Raw genomic sequence first — 17,547 nt, forward strand, 5'->3', positions numbered from 1 at the left:
TCCTTTATTTCATATACCAAGCAATATGGGGCTGACTTGCTCAAGTTCAGTTATTAGGAAAGTCAAGGCTTAAACCTGGATCTCGTGTGCTTGCCACTGATGCCTGAGACACTATAATCATATCTACAAATAAGAAAGAACACTGCCAACTTATTATATGCTACACATTTAATGCCCCATAGAATAAAAGTGCTCCTCTGAAGGTTTGTTTTGAACTTTCCTTCTCATAATATAATTTTATGACAAAAATAATTATTTCATTTACAAAGATAAAAGTACAGTGTAATGTTGAATATGGCTTTTCAACCTACATATGAAGTAATGGAATTTGTTACACACTTCACTAGAGAAAAGATTCCCTTGGGGATTCAAACCTTAATGGTTTAAAGTCTGATGAGGCAGACAAAGAAACAAACTGACGATTACCATGATGAGTCTGTATGGGAACTTTGGGGAGGGGCATTTAACCTGAACTTGGAAGGGCAAAACAAAACAAAACAAAAAAGTAAAGCCTGAGGTGAGCTTTGAAGGCTGAGGAGGAGTGAAGTAGGCAAAAAAGAGTTTAGGGCAGGGCATTTGAGACCAAGAAAGCGACAAAGTAAAAGGGTCCAAAGACCAGAAATGTTAGAAAGTTCAGGAAACTTCTAGTGGTCCAGTTTGACTGGTAGCTAGAGTGCAATGATGGTGGCGAGGGATGACTTGTGTTCCCTGAATGCATGACTTGAACAGTTTCCCCCCAAAAAACACAATATAGTAACAACAGTACGTTTGCCATGCCAGAGTGGCTTCGCAATACAAGTTTCCTAGCCCCACTCAATGATCAATATATTAATGAAAATGTAATACACAATATAACTAAGGGAGGAATAGTGACATGAGCAACGGTCATCCCAATAAGTTACTGTGTCCCTCCCTAGTGAGGTCAGCTAGACATCAGAAAATCAGAGCCTTCACTTGGGCTCCTATAAAATCACAAAAATGAGGAAATTTCACTTAAGTTTTTGCCTCAGTCTTCCCATCTGTGCTCCTTGAAGGAAAATGTATGAAATGTGCAAAGTGGTAACAAAGATAGTATGTAGAAATGGGGAGATTTATTTTAAGCCTGCAAAGAAATATTACCAACAATGACCAATTTAAAGTTAGCTCCTGAATTAATCACAAATCTCACAAGGTCAACTCAGGTTTCGAATTTCACTATCATTCTTTAAACATGAGAGGGAGACCAGAGTTTGCCACCTTAAAATATGCCTTTGGGATATTGATTATTTTAAGCTGGTTATTTTTAAGAAAGAAAAGACTGAGAAAGAATCTTTGACTCTTCCCCTTTATTTGCCTAAAGGAATTTAGATAGAAAAACATGCTTCAGGAAGAGATCCTTAGCATAAGCACCTTAGCAGATGTGAATTAACTGTGGCAGACAGGAAGAAATCTACAAAAGCCTGTTTGTTGGACCCCCTCTGCATCCCATTGTTTCTGAGTGGCCCTGCAAGAATTTCTTTACAACTTGTTTGCTCTTTCTTATCTACCTGTGAATTGCCTACAAACCCTTTGAAATCCTAGACCCCTGCCTCCTTCTCTTTAGTACGGAATAGCATATAAGCCTCAACTGCCCAATATATCCTTGGGTCTCATATTTTTTTATGGGAGTCTCATATGTATATATGTAATAAATTTGGTCATTTTCTCTTATTAATCTGTCTCATGTTAATTTTTTTAATTTTTATTAGTTTCAAGTATACAGTACATTGGTTTGACATCTACATAGTTAGTAAAATAATCCCCTCAATTGCTCCCTCCCTCCTCTGACCCTCCACCTAGCCAATGTATTAATGCTAATTGCATTCCTTATGCCATGCTTGCCCTCCCCGTGACCATCCATCACCTACTAATTTGTACTTCTTTAAACCTTCACCCCATTCTCCCAACCCCTCAAACTCCCATCCCCTCTGTCCATCACCAAATTGTCCACTATGTTTGCAGGTCTGCTTTTTATTAGTTTGTTCTTTTTATTCCTTACAATCCAAATATAAGTGAAATCATATAGCGTTTATCTTTCTCTGTCTGACTTAAATACCTTCTAGGTTCATCATAGCAATAACTTTTTCCATTCCCTTCCTTTTCATATGTAGGAGCTTGTTTTCTTATCTTTTTAACCATTCCATCCCTTGGTTGGAGCACTTAATTCTTTTTCATTTAAGTTACTTATTGATAGGAATGTACTTGTTACCAATCTTTATTCCTGTTTTTTTGATACATGTTTTTTTCTTCTTAAAGAACTCCCTCCAACATTTCCTGTAATTCTGGCTAGGTGGTGATAAATTCCTTTAGTTTATTTTTGTCTGGGAAGCTCTTTATCTCTCCTTCAACTCTAAATGATAGCTTTGCTGGATAAATTATTCTTGGTTGTATATCCTGGGTCTTTATTCTTTTGAAAAATGTTTGCCAGGCTCTTCTGTCCTGCATAGCCTCTCTCGAGAAATCAGCTGCCAGTCGTATGGGTGTTCCCTTACATGTAATTATTTGTTTTTCTCTTGATGCTTTTAATTTTTTTCTTTTTATTTAATCTTTACCATTTTAATTATGATGTGTCTTGGTGTGGGCCTCTTTGGATCTCTGATTTTTGGAATCCTCTGAGCTTCCTAGGGTTTTATGTCCATTTCCTTCACCAGGTTAGGGAAGTTTTTCATCATTATTTCTTCAAACAGTCATTAAACATCTTGATTTTCTTCACTTATGCCAATAGGATGAATATTTAGAGCCTTAACAGTGGCCCATATCCTGCTTAAATCATCTTTATAGTCTTGGCCTCTTTTTTCTTGCCATTCTGTTTGAATGTCCTGATGGACTTTCCTGTCCTCTAGATAGGGCATGTGATCCTGTTCTTTATTCACTTTGTTTATTTCATTTAATATACGTCTCATCTCAGATAATGTGTTCTCCATTTCAGACTGGTTCCCTCTTATAATCTCCATCTCCATTTTTATCTCTTTTTTGGAGTTTTCTACTTTTCCCAAAAGTTCATTGAGCATCTTTATAATCAGTGTTTTGAACTCCGCATCTGTTAAATTACTTGACTCCATTATATCTAGCAACCCTTGACCCCTCCAGGGCCACCTGTCAAGATTCAGCAAGCAATCCACAGATGCTGTGCTTATAGTTGCCTCAAAAGGCCACACCAGGAACTGAGGCCAGCTGTCTCCCATGTGAATCTAAGCGCTGCTCAGCAAGATGCATCTGACTCGCTGAGGACACACCTGGATGTGGCTTGGGTGGGGCCCAGGTTGGGGCTGGCAGGGTTTCCGGGAATCCTCTGGGCGAAGCGACCTGTTATCCAGTTTGATGACGTCACATCTATGGCGGCACTGTGTCCGCACACTGAGAGTGGGGAGGGCTCAACGGAACAATGGATACCGCCGGCAGTTCTGTACCGAGGGAGTCTCACCTCGACCCTCTCTCCGACAATGTCTCCTTGTAAATCCCTCGTTCCCCTCACACGCAGCCGGGTCGGCACTGGTGCTCAGAGCAAGCAGGTCTGTCGCCGCGAAAATCCGCTCAGGGACGCGGTCCCTTTAAGAGGCGTCTGCTGCTGCCGCAGCCTCTGTCTCAGCCGCTTGAGACCAGGTCGCCCCAGGTCCTCGCCCCGTCCTAACTTCTGCCATTGAGAGTGCTTTCTTGGATTTCTCCCTAGTTGTATGGCTTGTTCATCTAGATCCCAGATGATTTTTCTTTGCCGCGGCTCCTTGTTTCCATCACAACTTTGATTTGGTCGCCAGAGGGATGAACAGAGCCTTTATCATCTACGCCATTTTGAAGCACTCCCTCTGTCTCATGGTACTTTGATTATTAATCCAGCCATAAGAACTTAAAAAGTTAGGAGAAAAATTATTTTTTCTGCCTCCACAGTTTTGGCAAGCCAGACAGAAGAGAATGATCAAATTCATTACAAAGGTACATACAGGGGTTCCATAAGAATATGAGACTCACGGAGGCATTGGGCAGTTGAGGTTTATATGCCATTCCGGACTAAAGAAGGGGAGGCAGGGGTCTTGAATTTTAAAAGGGATATAGGCAATTCACAAGTAGATAAGAAAGAGCAAACATGTGGTACAAGGGTCTCCTATTCTTGTGGAACTCCCTTAGGTACATATGTAATGAATTTGGTCATTTTTCTTCTGTTAATTTAATCATTGGCACAGCCAAAACATAGAAAGGTAAGAGTAAAATTATTTTTTTCTGCCACCACACATGTGGGATTCCAGTGGCATCACATGTTAAAGTCACAGGATTTCTGATTGTCTGAACAATGACTTATTATTCAGGCTCTTCAAAACTGGAGAGAGAGAGGGAGAGAGAGAGACAGACAGACAGACAGACAGACAGACAGACATGAATTAGCTTCTTGAATCAATCACAAATATCACAATAAAGTTACTCAGGTTTCAGACTTCACTGTGCATCACAATCACCAGGATCCCTTCCTGAAAGCAAATTGTTTCTGCTTCTGGGACCTTCCCTTTCAGATTTTAATTCATTTGGAGGGCAGTTCTAAAGCTGCCACATTCTCAAGGATATGGTCATGGGACTGACCACACTTTGCAAAAAGCTGAATCTAATGGTTAAAAATGAGGGTAAAGGCATGCAGGAGACAATCATCTAGAAATTAGAGCATGAGCTTTAGGTGCCTTACTGGGCAGTAAGTAAACAGAGAAAGGGAGCAGGTGAATAGCTATACCTTGGTCTGGATGGGGGCTTACTCATCTACTAATTTAATAAGTATTTATTGTATGTGCATATGGATGAGGCACTGTGCTAGGCACTGGGGATTACCGGAGGAAACAAGACAAATGAGGTCCCTGTCCTCTTACTGACATGCTTTCTTAAAAGTCTCCATACCTACCTGTTAAAATTGCTGTGGCTGCTCAGTCCTATAGCCCCAAATGCTCCAATGATTCCACTGAAGGAAGGTTCTCAAACACAAGAAAGGAGAATAATAGAAGCCATGGCTATTTTGTTTTTTTCAAGACTAACCCTCTAAGAGATTCTGCAGCTGGAATTGAAGGCTTTCTCAGCCTTTCAGAAGCAGTGCAGAACACACTGGAGGTGCTTCCTACCTGGTATGGTTTGAGTTATGGGAGGGTGTGAGAGAGCAAAGCCTTCCCAGAGAAAGCCCTGTCAAGGTAAACATCTCTACAGCCCTGGTTAACCAAATGCCAATGTCCCCAGGAAAGAGCATCCTACAATGATACCGTGTGCTATCCCTGCTCCAGTGTCTCACTGGACAACCAGGCATCCTGCCAGACCAATGTTCCTAAAGCACAGATTGGATGGTGTCACCACTACCCCAGGATAGCATCTAAAGTACAAGGCCACGCATTTGAGACCCTCTGTACTTTCTCTGCCTCCCCTACCCAGCTCCTGTGATTCCCTGAACCCACTTTACTGTTTTTCTCCTTCTCAAACTTTTGTTAGGTATCCTTCCTCTGCTGTTATCCCAAGTGCCCTCCCCTTCCTACCCATTTTTCTGGGCCCAATTCCAAAGGCCTCCAGAAGCTGTGAACCTCTTGGCAAGGAGGGCATCTATCCTCTGAATTCTTCTGCACAGCCCTTGTGTGCTTTTCACACAATTAAAAGTGCCTTCTTGACTACATTAATTTATCTTCCAAGCCAGGATGTGCTCTTCGAGGATAAGGATTGCTTTTATTTATTTATTTTTTAAATACCCCTTCTCGGAGCCTAACCCAGGGCCTCAGTAACTACTTCTGGAATGCTTCAATGGTGAGTTTTGATTCTATCACAGAACTCATCATATTTTGTTGTATTATTATAATGCATTGGTCAATTACAATTCTACTCCAAAGGCCACACTAATGAAATAGAAACAACTCTCTGATATGAACCTAAAGGCGAAGTATCTATCTATATAATATATGTTATGCATTGGTTTTGGGAGAGCCTGGGGAGATCTGGGTATTTTAACTACCTCTACCCCTTCCATGACTTCACTCCCACCTCCTCCAGCCCCACCCCACTCACTCTATCTCTTTCATCACCTCCACTCCATCCCACTCCTATTCACTTTAGCCTTTTAGGTGTCCCTAGGACTTTCACTTCCAAATTCTTTCCAGTCTTTCCCATATTCTTTCAGACAGGGAGAGGTAGTTCTTTCATTATTCCAGCTGCAAGATGCATCTGGTTGCAAGGTGTATCCCTCAGGCAATTTCGGAAATGCCAAGGCTACCCTAATATCCAGAGTGATGATTCTGGGTACTCATGAGCTAAACAAATCTATAATTAATACAAGATCTGGGATATTTGGGCAAGTTTCAACTATATAACAGCAGCTTCCAGCTCAAACACAGAGATTGTATGTTCTTATTTTTAAATTGATCTATTTTCCTGTTTTTTTTTCCCTAAAATATAATGGATTTTAATGTTTTAGTGATTGTTTATTTACACAGAAGGGAGAACATTTATTGAGTACCTTTAGGTGCCAAGTACTGTGCTAGATACTTGAAATATGAACTTCATCTTATCTTCACAACAACCTTAGGAGACCCATTGTTCCATTTCACAGATGTAAAACTGAGGTCAATAGACATTAAGTGATTTTCTCAAAATTATGCGGTGAATTTGTGGAGATAGAATTCTGTTAGTCCTTTTAATAAAAGCTAATACTCTTTTAATTATAGTATGCTGTACCCTCAAGTTAAACCCAGAAGTTGATTATACTTCATCTTCTACTTCAAAATAGAGATCACCAAAAAGATGTAACCTCAGAAAAAAGAACTTTTTACATTCGTAAAAAAAAGAAGCATCACTGGGCACCAAAAGTGCCACCATCGTTGATCTCAGGATCTCAGTTGTTGGCGCAATTTTCCTAAAAAGAGCACTGAATTGACTCAGTATCATGTATTACCTGCTCAACCAACACAGCACCTCTTTACACCATAGCATAATCACCAAAAATAACCAACTATTAAAATAAACTCACAACCTGATAGGTTACTTGAAGTTTCTTTCTAGAAAATAGGCGCATGGTACAGTGGAGCAAAAACAAAAGACTCCAGATTTCACAAAGATGTCTAGTTTTACATTTTGATAACATGTCATTGAACTGGCCATACGGTTAAAGTAAACTATCAAATAAACAATAAAGGATAAAAGTATCCTGTAAACAAGTAAACATGTTAGTCCTTCCCCTTTAAGAATTTTAAATACGGTCACATCTATTCATTCAACAAACATTTATTGAGCACCAACAACTGTGCTAGATGCTAAGGAATATAACTGTGAACAAGATAAACCAGGCTCCCACCATGACTGGACACTGCTGCTTTAAATATTCTTGCTAACTACTTGTTCTCTGCTAATATTTTATTTGGGGGAGAGTCAGAAGTACATGAGGCCTCTTCTGAAATACTTTTAAAGTTTCTTTATGGCAAACTCGGTAGAAATCTCAGTTAAATTTATAGAAACAAGAGATGGCCTGGAGTATCTTTTCAACAAGCACATTGAAGGCTGAGTTAGCTTTCAAGCCATATGTTGGAGGGCTACCAAAGAGGCAGTTTAGACCATTCGGGTGCGCTTGTGGGTTGGAGAGTCTGAGATGCCATCACCGCACTGGTCCGAGGTGCGTTTGCGCGTCCCCTCAATGTCCAGGCGGAGGGCCAGTTCTTCTGAGTCGTTGGAGTTCAAGCCGTCCTCAAGGATGCTACTTTTTCGGAGCCCGCCACTAGCGTAACTGCTGGCAACGCCACTGGCTTGAGGCGGGGAGCCGGGTGCTCCAGATCTCACGCTGATGCTTGCCATGGCACCACTGAGGCCATGCAAGGCGACAGCCTCGTGGAAGGGCTGCAGGTCGACGTCCACCGACGAGCTGGATTCGGTGGCCGTGGCCTGGCTGGGGGCTCCGGTGGGTGGCTTCGGGGGCGTCCTAGGGGAGCGAGATGGGGGAGGAACAGGGGGCACTTTGCCACACAGGAAGCTAATCAGATCTTCTCGGAGAATGGTGCTCCGGCCCTTCTTCGCCCACTCCAGCACATCTTTCATGCGACGCTGGTGGCCAACCTGCACACCCAGGTCAAAACTTCGTTGATGGGCATCCCCGCTCTCTTTGTAGAGGCTGGTGACGGCCATGGCCGCACTCTGGAAGGGGTCCCACATAGAGAGTTCTGGCTGTGGGCACCCCGAATCCTTGTAGAGCTGGGCCACTGCGGTGGCCGAGATCTGAAAGAGGTGCCACAGCCTCTGCTGCTCTCTCTTGAGCCCCGCTGCCTCAGCGGTCGCCTCGTCCTGCAGCTCGGGGGGCAACTGCTCTTCCTGCTCGGCCTCGGCCAAGCACTGGCGCTCCCACTTGGAGAACCAGTGTTCCGCGACCCCGGCCTCGCCCTCCTTCGGCTGCTCCTCCATCCTTCTCCTCCTGGCCGCTGGCCTCCTGCTCCGCCTTCTCCTGCTCCACCACCGCCACCTCACCTCCTGCTCCGAGCTCCCCTTCTCCTTCTGCGGCCACCACCTCCTCCGCGTGTGCCGGCGGCGGGTGATCGGGCAGTGGGAGGGGCCCTGCGGCCAACTGCCGCGGTGCGCTGCCCGCTGTCTGGGTGCTCGCCCCGCCCCGCCCCGCCCCGCCGGGTCCGGCCCCCAGCTACGCCGCGGAGATAACTCTGCAGCCGCCGGCGCCGCCTCGCTGCCACCTTCCGGCCCCACGGTCCGCTCCTATGGCCCCCCCATGGCGCTGCGGCCTCCCCGAAGCTGCCGCTGCCGCCGCCGCCGCCGCCACCGCCTCGGTCACCGCCGCCGCGGTCCCGCAGCTCGGCCCCAACCCCCTCTCCGCCGCGGCCGCTACACCTAGAACTCAGAAGGAGGCCAGCTGGAGTGCTGCCTCAACACCGCGCTTGCCTACTGCTTGGCCCCCTTTTCACACATTTTTGAGACTTGTCGACTTCATCCAATGAGCTGATCAAATTTTACATCCTATGTTGCCAGAGAGGATTATGGGGCAACTTCACAGTGTCGATCACATCCAGGGCGCCGATCCGGGAAGGCCAGGGGGTAGAGTGGAAGGAGCACAGACCTCGTGAATAGGCAGGCATTCTGAATCCCAGCAATACTCTCCACACATTAGGTGCCCAAGAAAAGTGTTTTCCGTGAATCGAAGCAATACCTTGTGGAGAGAAAAAAAGATCATATCACACGACCCCTCCTCTCAGCCCCCCGCACGTCTTGGGTCTCAGTTTCCCCAAGTGCCCAATGAGGTTGTTGGATGAGGTCACTGGAAGGTACTTCCAGTCGTGATTTAGAACTTTACTTCTGTCCCTGCAAAGCACATCCTCCGGGCTAGTTGCACACTTAACCGAATTCTAAGTCGCGCTCCGAAATGGTATTGATTTTTTTTTCCTTCGATATTTTTGCAAAGTCTTTTTGTCAATAAAAAACGGGTTGAGGTTTTCTGTGTGATCTACTTTCAACTATTGAAAATTCCAAGTTGAAGAAGTAAGAGAAAAGAAAGAAAATGAAATCCCAAACACGAGATTTTCTGCTCTAGTGTAAAATTCAGTACTTTTTAGGAAAAAAAAAAAAAACTTTCACTAATTTCCAACACGCTAAAAAGTCTAGCTAGTTAAAACATCATAATAATACAAAACTTAAGCTTAAAAAGATATATGATACTAAAGTCTTTTTCCTTGAGTTCAATAACAACCCCCTTTTTCAGTGGTGACAATTCCACAGCAAACTGTGTCCAGAAGAAAAATTAGCACTGAGCCAAAATAACATCAAAAACGGGAGGAAAAAACATAATAATTTTTTGAATTTAGGGAAAAAAGTTAGAATTCAGTTTTTGTAGAATATTTGCTAAGTCTCCAGAAAGCCTTACAATTTAGATAAAGAAAGCTAAATCTTCTAGCAAAATGAGTTTGTTTAATAATTCCCAAATATGAAAATTAGTCTTTAAAATAAAATGATCTGATAATTAAGCTTTATCATCATCCTTTAAAAAATTACATGTTTCCAAAATATGAAAGAGAGGAAGAAGAAGAAGAAGAAGAAGAAGAAGAAGAAGAAGGGATTGTGCGCTTTCTCAGCAAACTGGGCTTTTTCACGATTCATTAAACCCTTTTTCCATATGTGTAATTGGACTCTTCTCATTTACATAAAGGAGGGACGAGGCAAAAGACCTAAGATCAGCCCAAAAGGAGAAATACATTTCTCATTCTATGTTAAATAATACTGTAGACGAAAACTCCAAGAAGGCAGAGCTCCCCCCACCTCTCCGCCCCAAACACACAACCCACATATACCAGCCCTGAGATAGCTCATGGCCAAGGGAGTTAGCGGGTTTGCCAGAGCCTTGAAGATTGCCCTACACACAGTGCCTCACAGTACTTATCAGGAACATGTTTTTATTTTATCTTCTCTAAGTAAAAAGCTTAGACTGAAATGACTGACAGTAGAGCACTGTATCCTATTTTCTCTTCTCATTTCTGATTGGCTTTAAAAAAAAAAAAAAACAAGAAGAAAGACGGCACTGTCTTTGAAAGAGCACAACCCTCTGCTTGGGCTTGAGTTGTCTGGCTGGTATTCTCCTTTCAGTTGGATTCAGCACCTGATTAATTAGTTAATTAGTACTTAGAGCTGACTAGCCCCGGTCGGCAATTTTCATGCCCTGCATGGTGAAATGTTGAATCCAGCATTGAAATTTCTGTCGCACACCCTAATTATTATCACCCCACTACTTTTAAAGCCATTGCACCAAATTATTATAATAGACAGAGCCAGACAACTGTGTGGGAATATGTTCTTTCTGAGAAATAATGGTAGACTTAATCAATATTTTTCACTGTTGCCCTTAACACATTTAAATAAAACAACTGAATGGGAAAAATTCTAATTCAATTAGCCTCCAACTTCTTCCATAGAGAAAATGATTTTATATGGAAATATGTTAGAAAAAGCACACTAAAAAATTGTAATGTTTCATCCATTTCTCAGATTGCAAAAAATATGTTTACAAGATATCATATCTGAGAGTAGTATTTGTTCCTATGTGTCTAAAGTGTCAGGAATTTTTTTTTAAAAAAAGAATAGAAAATAGAAACAAAACAAAACAAGATCATTTTAAGTAGCTGTAAGAAATCATGTTCTCTGTATGTACGGGGTAGGGGACTTTTGATGTTTAAAAATACTGACATAGTTTAAGAATGAGTTTTTCTATGGGAAAAAAATATTCCTTGGCCACTTCCCCATTCTTCCATAAATTTGATGTCATGGCTAATGTTAAGTACCAACTAGGGAAAAATAGTTTTAGAAAATAAGTTAGGACATAAACCTACAGGAGTCTAATTTTTAGCATTTCTCAATATACTGTTACCAAAAAAGGGTCCCAGCGTGTCAATGATTTTCAACATTATTGGTAGCTATTTTCACCTGAAATAATCTTATATATCAGTAGTGAGTTGCCTGTAATTGTAAGAGCTAAATGGTACACAAAACTGGATACACAACCACACAGATCAGTAAATGGGTTGGACTGAAAGCAAAAGTAAACACCAACCTTAGGAAATGAAAGAAGTTAAAAGATAAGTGTTAAGGACCTTATTCTTTTTGGAGAATAAAACAAGATTTAGTAGCTTTCCACTTAATTTAAATGAAAAGAATCACTACCTTACATATTGCAGTGATAATGTAATGGGGAAAGAAAACAAAAAAGTCTTTGTACAAATGACACCTCCTATAGTTGTTGTGAAGAAACTTTTCCCCTTGGTATCTGCTAACAAATTCTAATTAATGCTGCACATTCCTTTACTGAAATCATTTAATGCGTAACAAGGGGGGTAAAAAGAAATGCTGAATGCTCGTGATTGCCCTGTTAGAATTATGGGAGTGAAAGCCTGGGGCCCCAAACTTACTGTCTATTAAAGCCAAGCTTTGAAAAAGAAATGCAACCTACAAAAGCTGTCAATCTCCCTTGCCCCTAAAGCCTGGGTTCACATGGATTCAAGTGACAGCCCTCCTCCCCCATGCACAATACATCAATCTGTCTCTCCCACAAGCACCCACAGCCCATTGTGCTGGCCGCAGGTGCCTATTATGGCACCCATGGCTGCCTCCCACAGCTCCGCCCCTGAGAAACAGGAACTACAGACAATGGAGCCCTGTGGGAAGACAGAGGTGGGTGTTGGGAGGGATAGCAGACAGATGGTAAAGGGTATAGGGTAGTAAGGTAGTTTCAAAACAAATGTCAAACATTCAAAATTATTACTTTCACATGTCTCCCCTTTTGTATTGCCTTTGCTTCAATCACCATCTGCCATAATCACAAAAACACTTACCTGTTATAATGAATGTTTGCTCCCCTTTTTGTGTGGTTGTGGAAGGGATGATCTTCAATACTCTACCCTCCTATTTAGCCTCTAGGTTTCTCAAGGTCACAGACAGGAGTTTTAGTTAAGTGACATCAGTAGAACAGGGGAAAGGAGGAAGATTTCTGGGTTTTTCGTTTTTTTTGTTTTGTTTTGTTTTTTGCAAGGTTTGTGATTTCCCCTCAAGCTTAGTTTTGGGCTTCTTAAAAGGCAAAGGTTATAAAAATTCGTTACTTCGGATAACATTTTTGTGAAATCAAAGTACTATAAGACTTATAAATGTCGAATCAGGCAGGTGGAAATTCTTAGGGCATTTCTTTTCTGGTAAAGTGTCACATAAATGGAGATGAGGTGGATTTAATAATAAAAGTAGTGAAGGTTTCTGACTAAACCTCTTTTTCTATTTCCAAACATGTTAACAAAAATAAGTAAAATTGTAAAAAAAATACTATTCACATCAATTGCCATTATCAGAAAAAAAGTACATTTTAAACATTTCATTTCATAAACTGTCACTTGTGTATGGTATTTTTAATCTTCTGAGTTATGGACTAATTAAGAAGCAATAAATTGAATAATTAAGATATGTGCCAAAAACACATATATTAGTTCAAGTAATATGATTTAGCTGCTTTTGCCCTTTATCATCTCAATATACAATCCTATTTCCAGGATAATTTGTCATAAATTAAAACGAAGCTAACAATAACTTCATCACTACCACTACCACCTATCTCAAACAAAAACGACCAAAGAAAATCTGGCACAAAAATCTATAAGTCATGGTCAAGAGGACTGGTGACTTGTTAGGAAGAGAGTACTGCCAAAATAATGCCAGGGACTAAAACCAGCCAGTTTTCCTGAAGCAAACAAGAGGGTCTTGGTTTGCTGTCAAAAACTACGAACTAAGCTTTAACTAGGGACTGTCAGAGATCCAAATGAGCTCCTGGCCAGGGAGAGCTTAATTAGAAGAGTTGGTTTGGGTTTTTTAAATTACACAAGAAAAACAACCAATACAGTATGAAAGCATACAGTGGTCTAATGTAGCACAAAATTCACTATTCCATTATGTGTGTGTGTGTAGTCATTTTGCACATTATGTTAACAATGTAAATTTAAGTTTTAAACAATATTTTTATGCCCATTACTAGGGCATGTTTCTTTTCTTCTTATGTATTCTTTTGGAGATTTCAATATATTTATCACCAAACACAAATATGTATGCTTCCTCCTTTTTATATAAATAGTAGCATACTACATACACTATTTTTTTTTACCGGAGAGATCTTGGAGATCAGTGCATCTCAGAACACTAAGAGCAACTAGGGCATACTTCTTAAATGTGAATAGTTTCAAGTCATAGTAGGTATTTGTAAAAGACTCTAGTTCAACAGTGGGAAAATATATAATTCCAATATTTAGCTACCAAAGTGATCAAACCATTTGGAAACTACTCGTTTCTCCTAATCACAACTGAATTAGGCATTCCATTTCTAATGCTCAGAAATTAGTACAGCTAATTCCAATTATCCATCTAAATGGGAGCCAGAGATAATGTGGAGGAGAAAGTTGCAGATAACCCATAGATATGAACTTTGTTAGAGATGCTTACATGGCAAAACGTTTAAGGTATTTATTGGTAAGGTTTATGAATTGTTTCTATAGTATCCAGAATATTCAGAGTTCAACAGAAATTGCTAAGGCTTCCCACTTGATCCATACTCAATTATTCAGACTTCTGGTATCTGACAAAAAAAAAATGATCTTGCTTAGTTGATTTAACTGATTAAAAGAGGCCAGGTTTTAGCTGTAAAGTTAGTTGACTATAGACAGTCCTTTTGCCTGTGCTACCACATCAAGTCTTTTCATTTCTAGATGTTTTCCATGGGGCTTTTGAATCTCTTCATTTAAAAATTAACATAGTTTGTTGGTTAAAATCTAATATTTTATTGTCAGACAAACCTGGGATCTAATCCTGCCTCTGGAGTTTAAAAGTGGTTTGACTTAATTTCTCTTATACTTGAGATTTCTTTAAAATGTGGTTAATAATAGAACACTTAAAGATTAAATGAGACCATACATTCACTCTTTAAGCAATGCGTGGAACATAGTAAATCCTCAAAAAAACGGTACCTGTTATTACGATTAATAATATCAGTTATACAAATGTAAGGATTAGCTAGATAGGTTCTCAAATCTGACTGATCAGCAAAATCAGAGGTTTTTGTGTGAACTTAAATCTTCATTCTCTGAGTTCAGCATTACAACTGCTGGTATATATAGTGCTTCCATGTTTCATTTTTAAAAGAAACTGACAATTTTTTTTTCTGAAGTGGCTGTACCATTTTACATCTCCACGAGTAATGTATGAATGACGAGTTTCACCACATCTTCATCGGCATTTGTTATTCTCACTAATTTTAGCTCTTCTGATAGATGCATAGTGATATCTCATCATAGTTTTAATGTTTCCCTAATTAAAAATATTGAATATATTTTCTTATGCCTACTTGCCATCTATATATCCTCTTCAGTGAAATGTTTCTTCATGTCTTTTATATTTTGTTTTTTTTTAATCAAGCTATAGATAAGGCATACCAGAATTTAATTAGAATTTTAAAACGGATTTCATTTTACTTTTAATTTTGTCATTTTACTTTTTAGTTTAGCACTTAAAAAGCACTTACTATGTACCAAATACTATTTTAAGTGCTTTGAAATATTTATTTCAATTTAAGTGAAATTTAATCTTTCAGGAGGCCTAGAAGTAGATACTGTTATTATCATCTCCATTTGACAGTTGAGGAAACTGAGGGCACAGAGAATTCAATAATTTATGAAGATTACACAGATAGCAAGTGGTAGAGCTGGGATTTGAACCTAGGCAGTAGTTGTTATAAGCTTAATAACGTACACATAATACTACAGCTGACAGAAGTCAAAGGCAGTGGGAGGAGAGAGTATAAGAAAGTATCTCTGAAATCAGTGTTGATAAATATTGTCTGGAATTAATGGATCCAGAAACAGAGATTAAAGTATATTACTTAAAGTTATAAAGGTAATCTCTAAAAGTCCTGATACTATAATAATATAACTAATAAAATTTGGGGAAAGTCAGAAGTAGGTAAAAGGTGGCATAAGTATACTAAATCCTTCATTTTTCTTAGAGTCAATAAATACCATCTAAAATTAATAAAGTAAGAAGTAGAAGTATAAACAGTTTTTAGAGTAATTATATTAATCATCAGAAAAATTCAAAACTAGAAATAGTTAAAGCAATTACCTCTGGAGACTGGAAACTAACTATTAAACAAGAAACTTTATTTTTCTTCTATACTGTTTAATCTGTTAAATAACTGTATGTCAGTATTATTTCTATAATAAAAACAGAGGATGTTTTAAAGCACTGCAGGCGATTTTGATGAGGCTAGGATTGATAGCCACTGAGCTAAATTACACCCAATATTCTTGGGGGTCTTCAAAGATAGGTGAGGATGAATGGTTTAGCATGTTGCATATTGGTCTGGAGTTTCTAGGTGTTTTGGCTCTACTTGTGGTATCCTTAACTTCCATGTCTCCCTAGGATGCTATTCCTAACTCTATACTCTTTATGCCCTTCCACTCTCAAACTATCCTCCTTCAAATCCAGAATCAGAAGATTGGCGGAAGTTTAGCAACATTGATATGATCGAAGCTAAGGAACTGATTAATTTCCATTCTCCAAAGTCAAGCTCCTGAAACAGTATATAAATAGATCTCAATTCTAAGTAATAAGATGCTCAGAAGAAGGTGTTTTTCATTTGAAAAAGCAATATGTGCATCGCGTTACAAAATTCAAATACTACAAAAGAGTATACAGTAAACAGTAAATTTCCCTCAACTCCAGACCCCTTATCTTCCTTGCTAAAGTCAATCATTTGTTAATATAGTTAATGTAGCCTTTCAGATTATGCACACACACACAAACACACACACACATACGTACAACTAGAAGTCTACCCTTCATCTTATCTTGTTCCCCACGTTTTTCCAATATTAATATTTTTTGGAGATTGTCCCAAACTTCACATATAGATCTAGATCTACTTCATTCTTTTTAACAACAGCATGATTTCCATTTGTATGAGTATATCTTATTTATTTAACCAATCTCCTATTTATGGACATTTTTATTAGTATATTTTTATATTTATCATTACAAATAATACTACAGTGACCACCTTTGTACAAAAGGTTTACACCTGCTTTTATTTCAGTAGAATAGAGTCGGAGACACACATGAGCATTTAATATATACATATGTATATACATGTCTTTCTGTATGAGCAAAATCTATTTGATGTCTGCATAATATTCTATTATATGTACCTATTATATGTACCACTGAATGTATCATAACTTATTGAAGAATAAAGTTAACCATTACAGCATGTGTGTGTGCATATAAGCATGTTTATTTTTTCTTTTTTTCTTTAATTTTTGTTAATGCTTTAGATAATATGGGCATTTTAACTATGTTAATTCTTCCAATCCAAGAACACAGAATATCTTTCCATTTCTTTGTATCTTCTTCAATTGCTTTTAATGGAGTCTTGTAGTTTTCATTATATAGGTCCTTCCATGTTTTGTTAAATTTATTCCTAGATATTTTATTCTTTTCGGTGCAATTGAAAAAGGAATTATTTTTTCCACTTCTTTTTCTGACACTTCATTATTACAGTATAGGAACACTATGGCTTTTGAATGTTGTTTTTGTATCCAGAGATTTACTGTATTTGCTTATTGTTTCCTAGATATTATTCTTTTCGGTGCAATTGAAAAAGGAATTATTTTTTCCACTTCTTTTTCTGACACTTCATTATTACAGTATAGGAACACTATGGCTTTTGAATGTTGTTTTTGTATCCAGAGATTTACTGTATTTGCGCTTTGTTTCTAGTAGTGTTCTTGTGGAGTCTTTAGGGTTTTCTATATAGAAAATCATGTCATCTGCAAATAGTGACAGTTTGACTTCTTCGTTTCCTCTTTGGATGCCTTTTCTATCTTGTCATATATTTACTATGTTAAGGTACTTTACGTTAAGGTACTTTCCTTCTATACCCATTTTGTTAAGTGTTTTAATTGTAAAATCCAGAATCGAGAGTCGAGTCTTAAGCCTATATTTATATGGGCAAATAATTTTTGACAAAAA

General features: G+C 39.2%; 1 protein-coding gene across 1 annotated transcript; it reads right to left on the minus strand.

The window, feature by feature from the left end:
- Positions 1-7,267: 7,267 nt before the first annotated feature.
- On the minus strand, positions 7,268-8,409 carry LOC102881081 (UPF0472 protein C16orf72). Its single transcript, XM_006924185.2, has one exon. It carries the CDS (start codon positions 8,407-8,409, stop codon positions 7,567-7,569), a length of 843 nt encoding a protein of 280 aa, XP_006924247.1. The 3' UTR covers positions 7,268-7,566.
- Between the last annotated feature and the right edge of the window lie 9,138 nt (positions 8,410-17,547).

Source organism: Pteropus alecto, unplaced genomic scaffold (assembly GCF_000325575.1).
Source record: "Pteropus alecto unplaced genomic scaffold, ASM32557v1 scaffold139, whole genome shotgun sequence".
Lineage (NCBI taxonomy): Eukaryota > Metazoa > Chordata > Mammalia > Chiroptera > Pteropodidae > Pteropus > Pteropus alecto.

Coding starts and splice junctions, on each gene's coding strand:
- LOC102881081 (XM_006924185.2), bottom strand. CDS start 8,409: ATGGAGGAGCAGCCGAAGGAGGGCGAGGCCGGGGTCGCGGAACACTGG.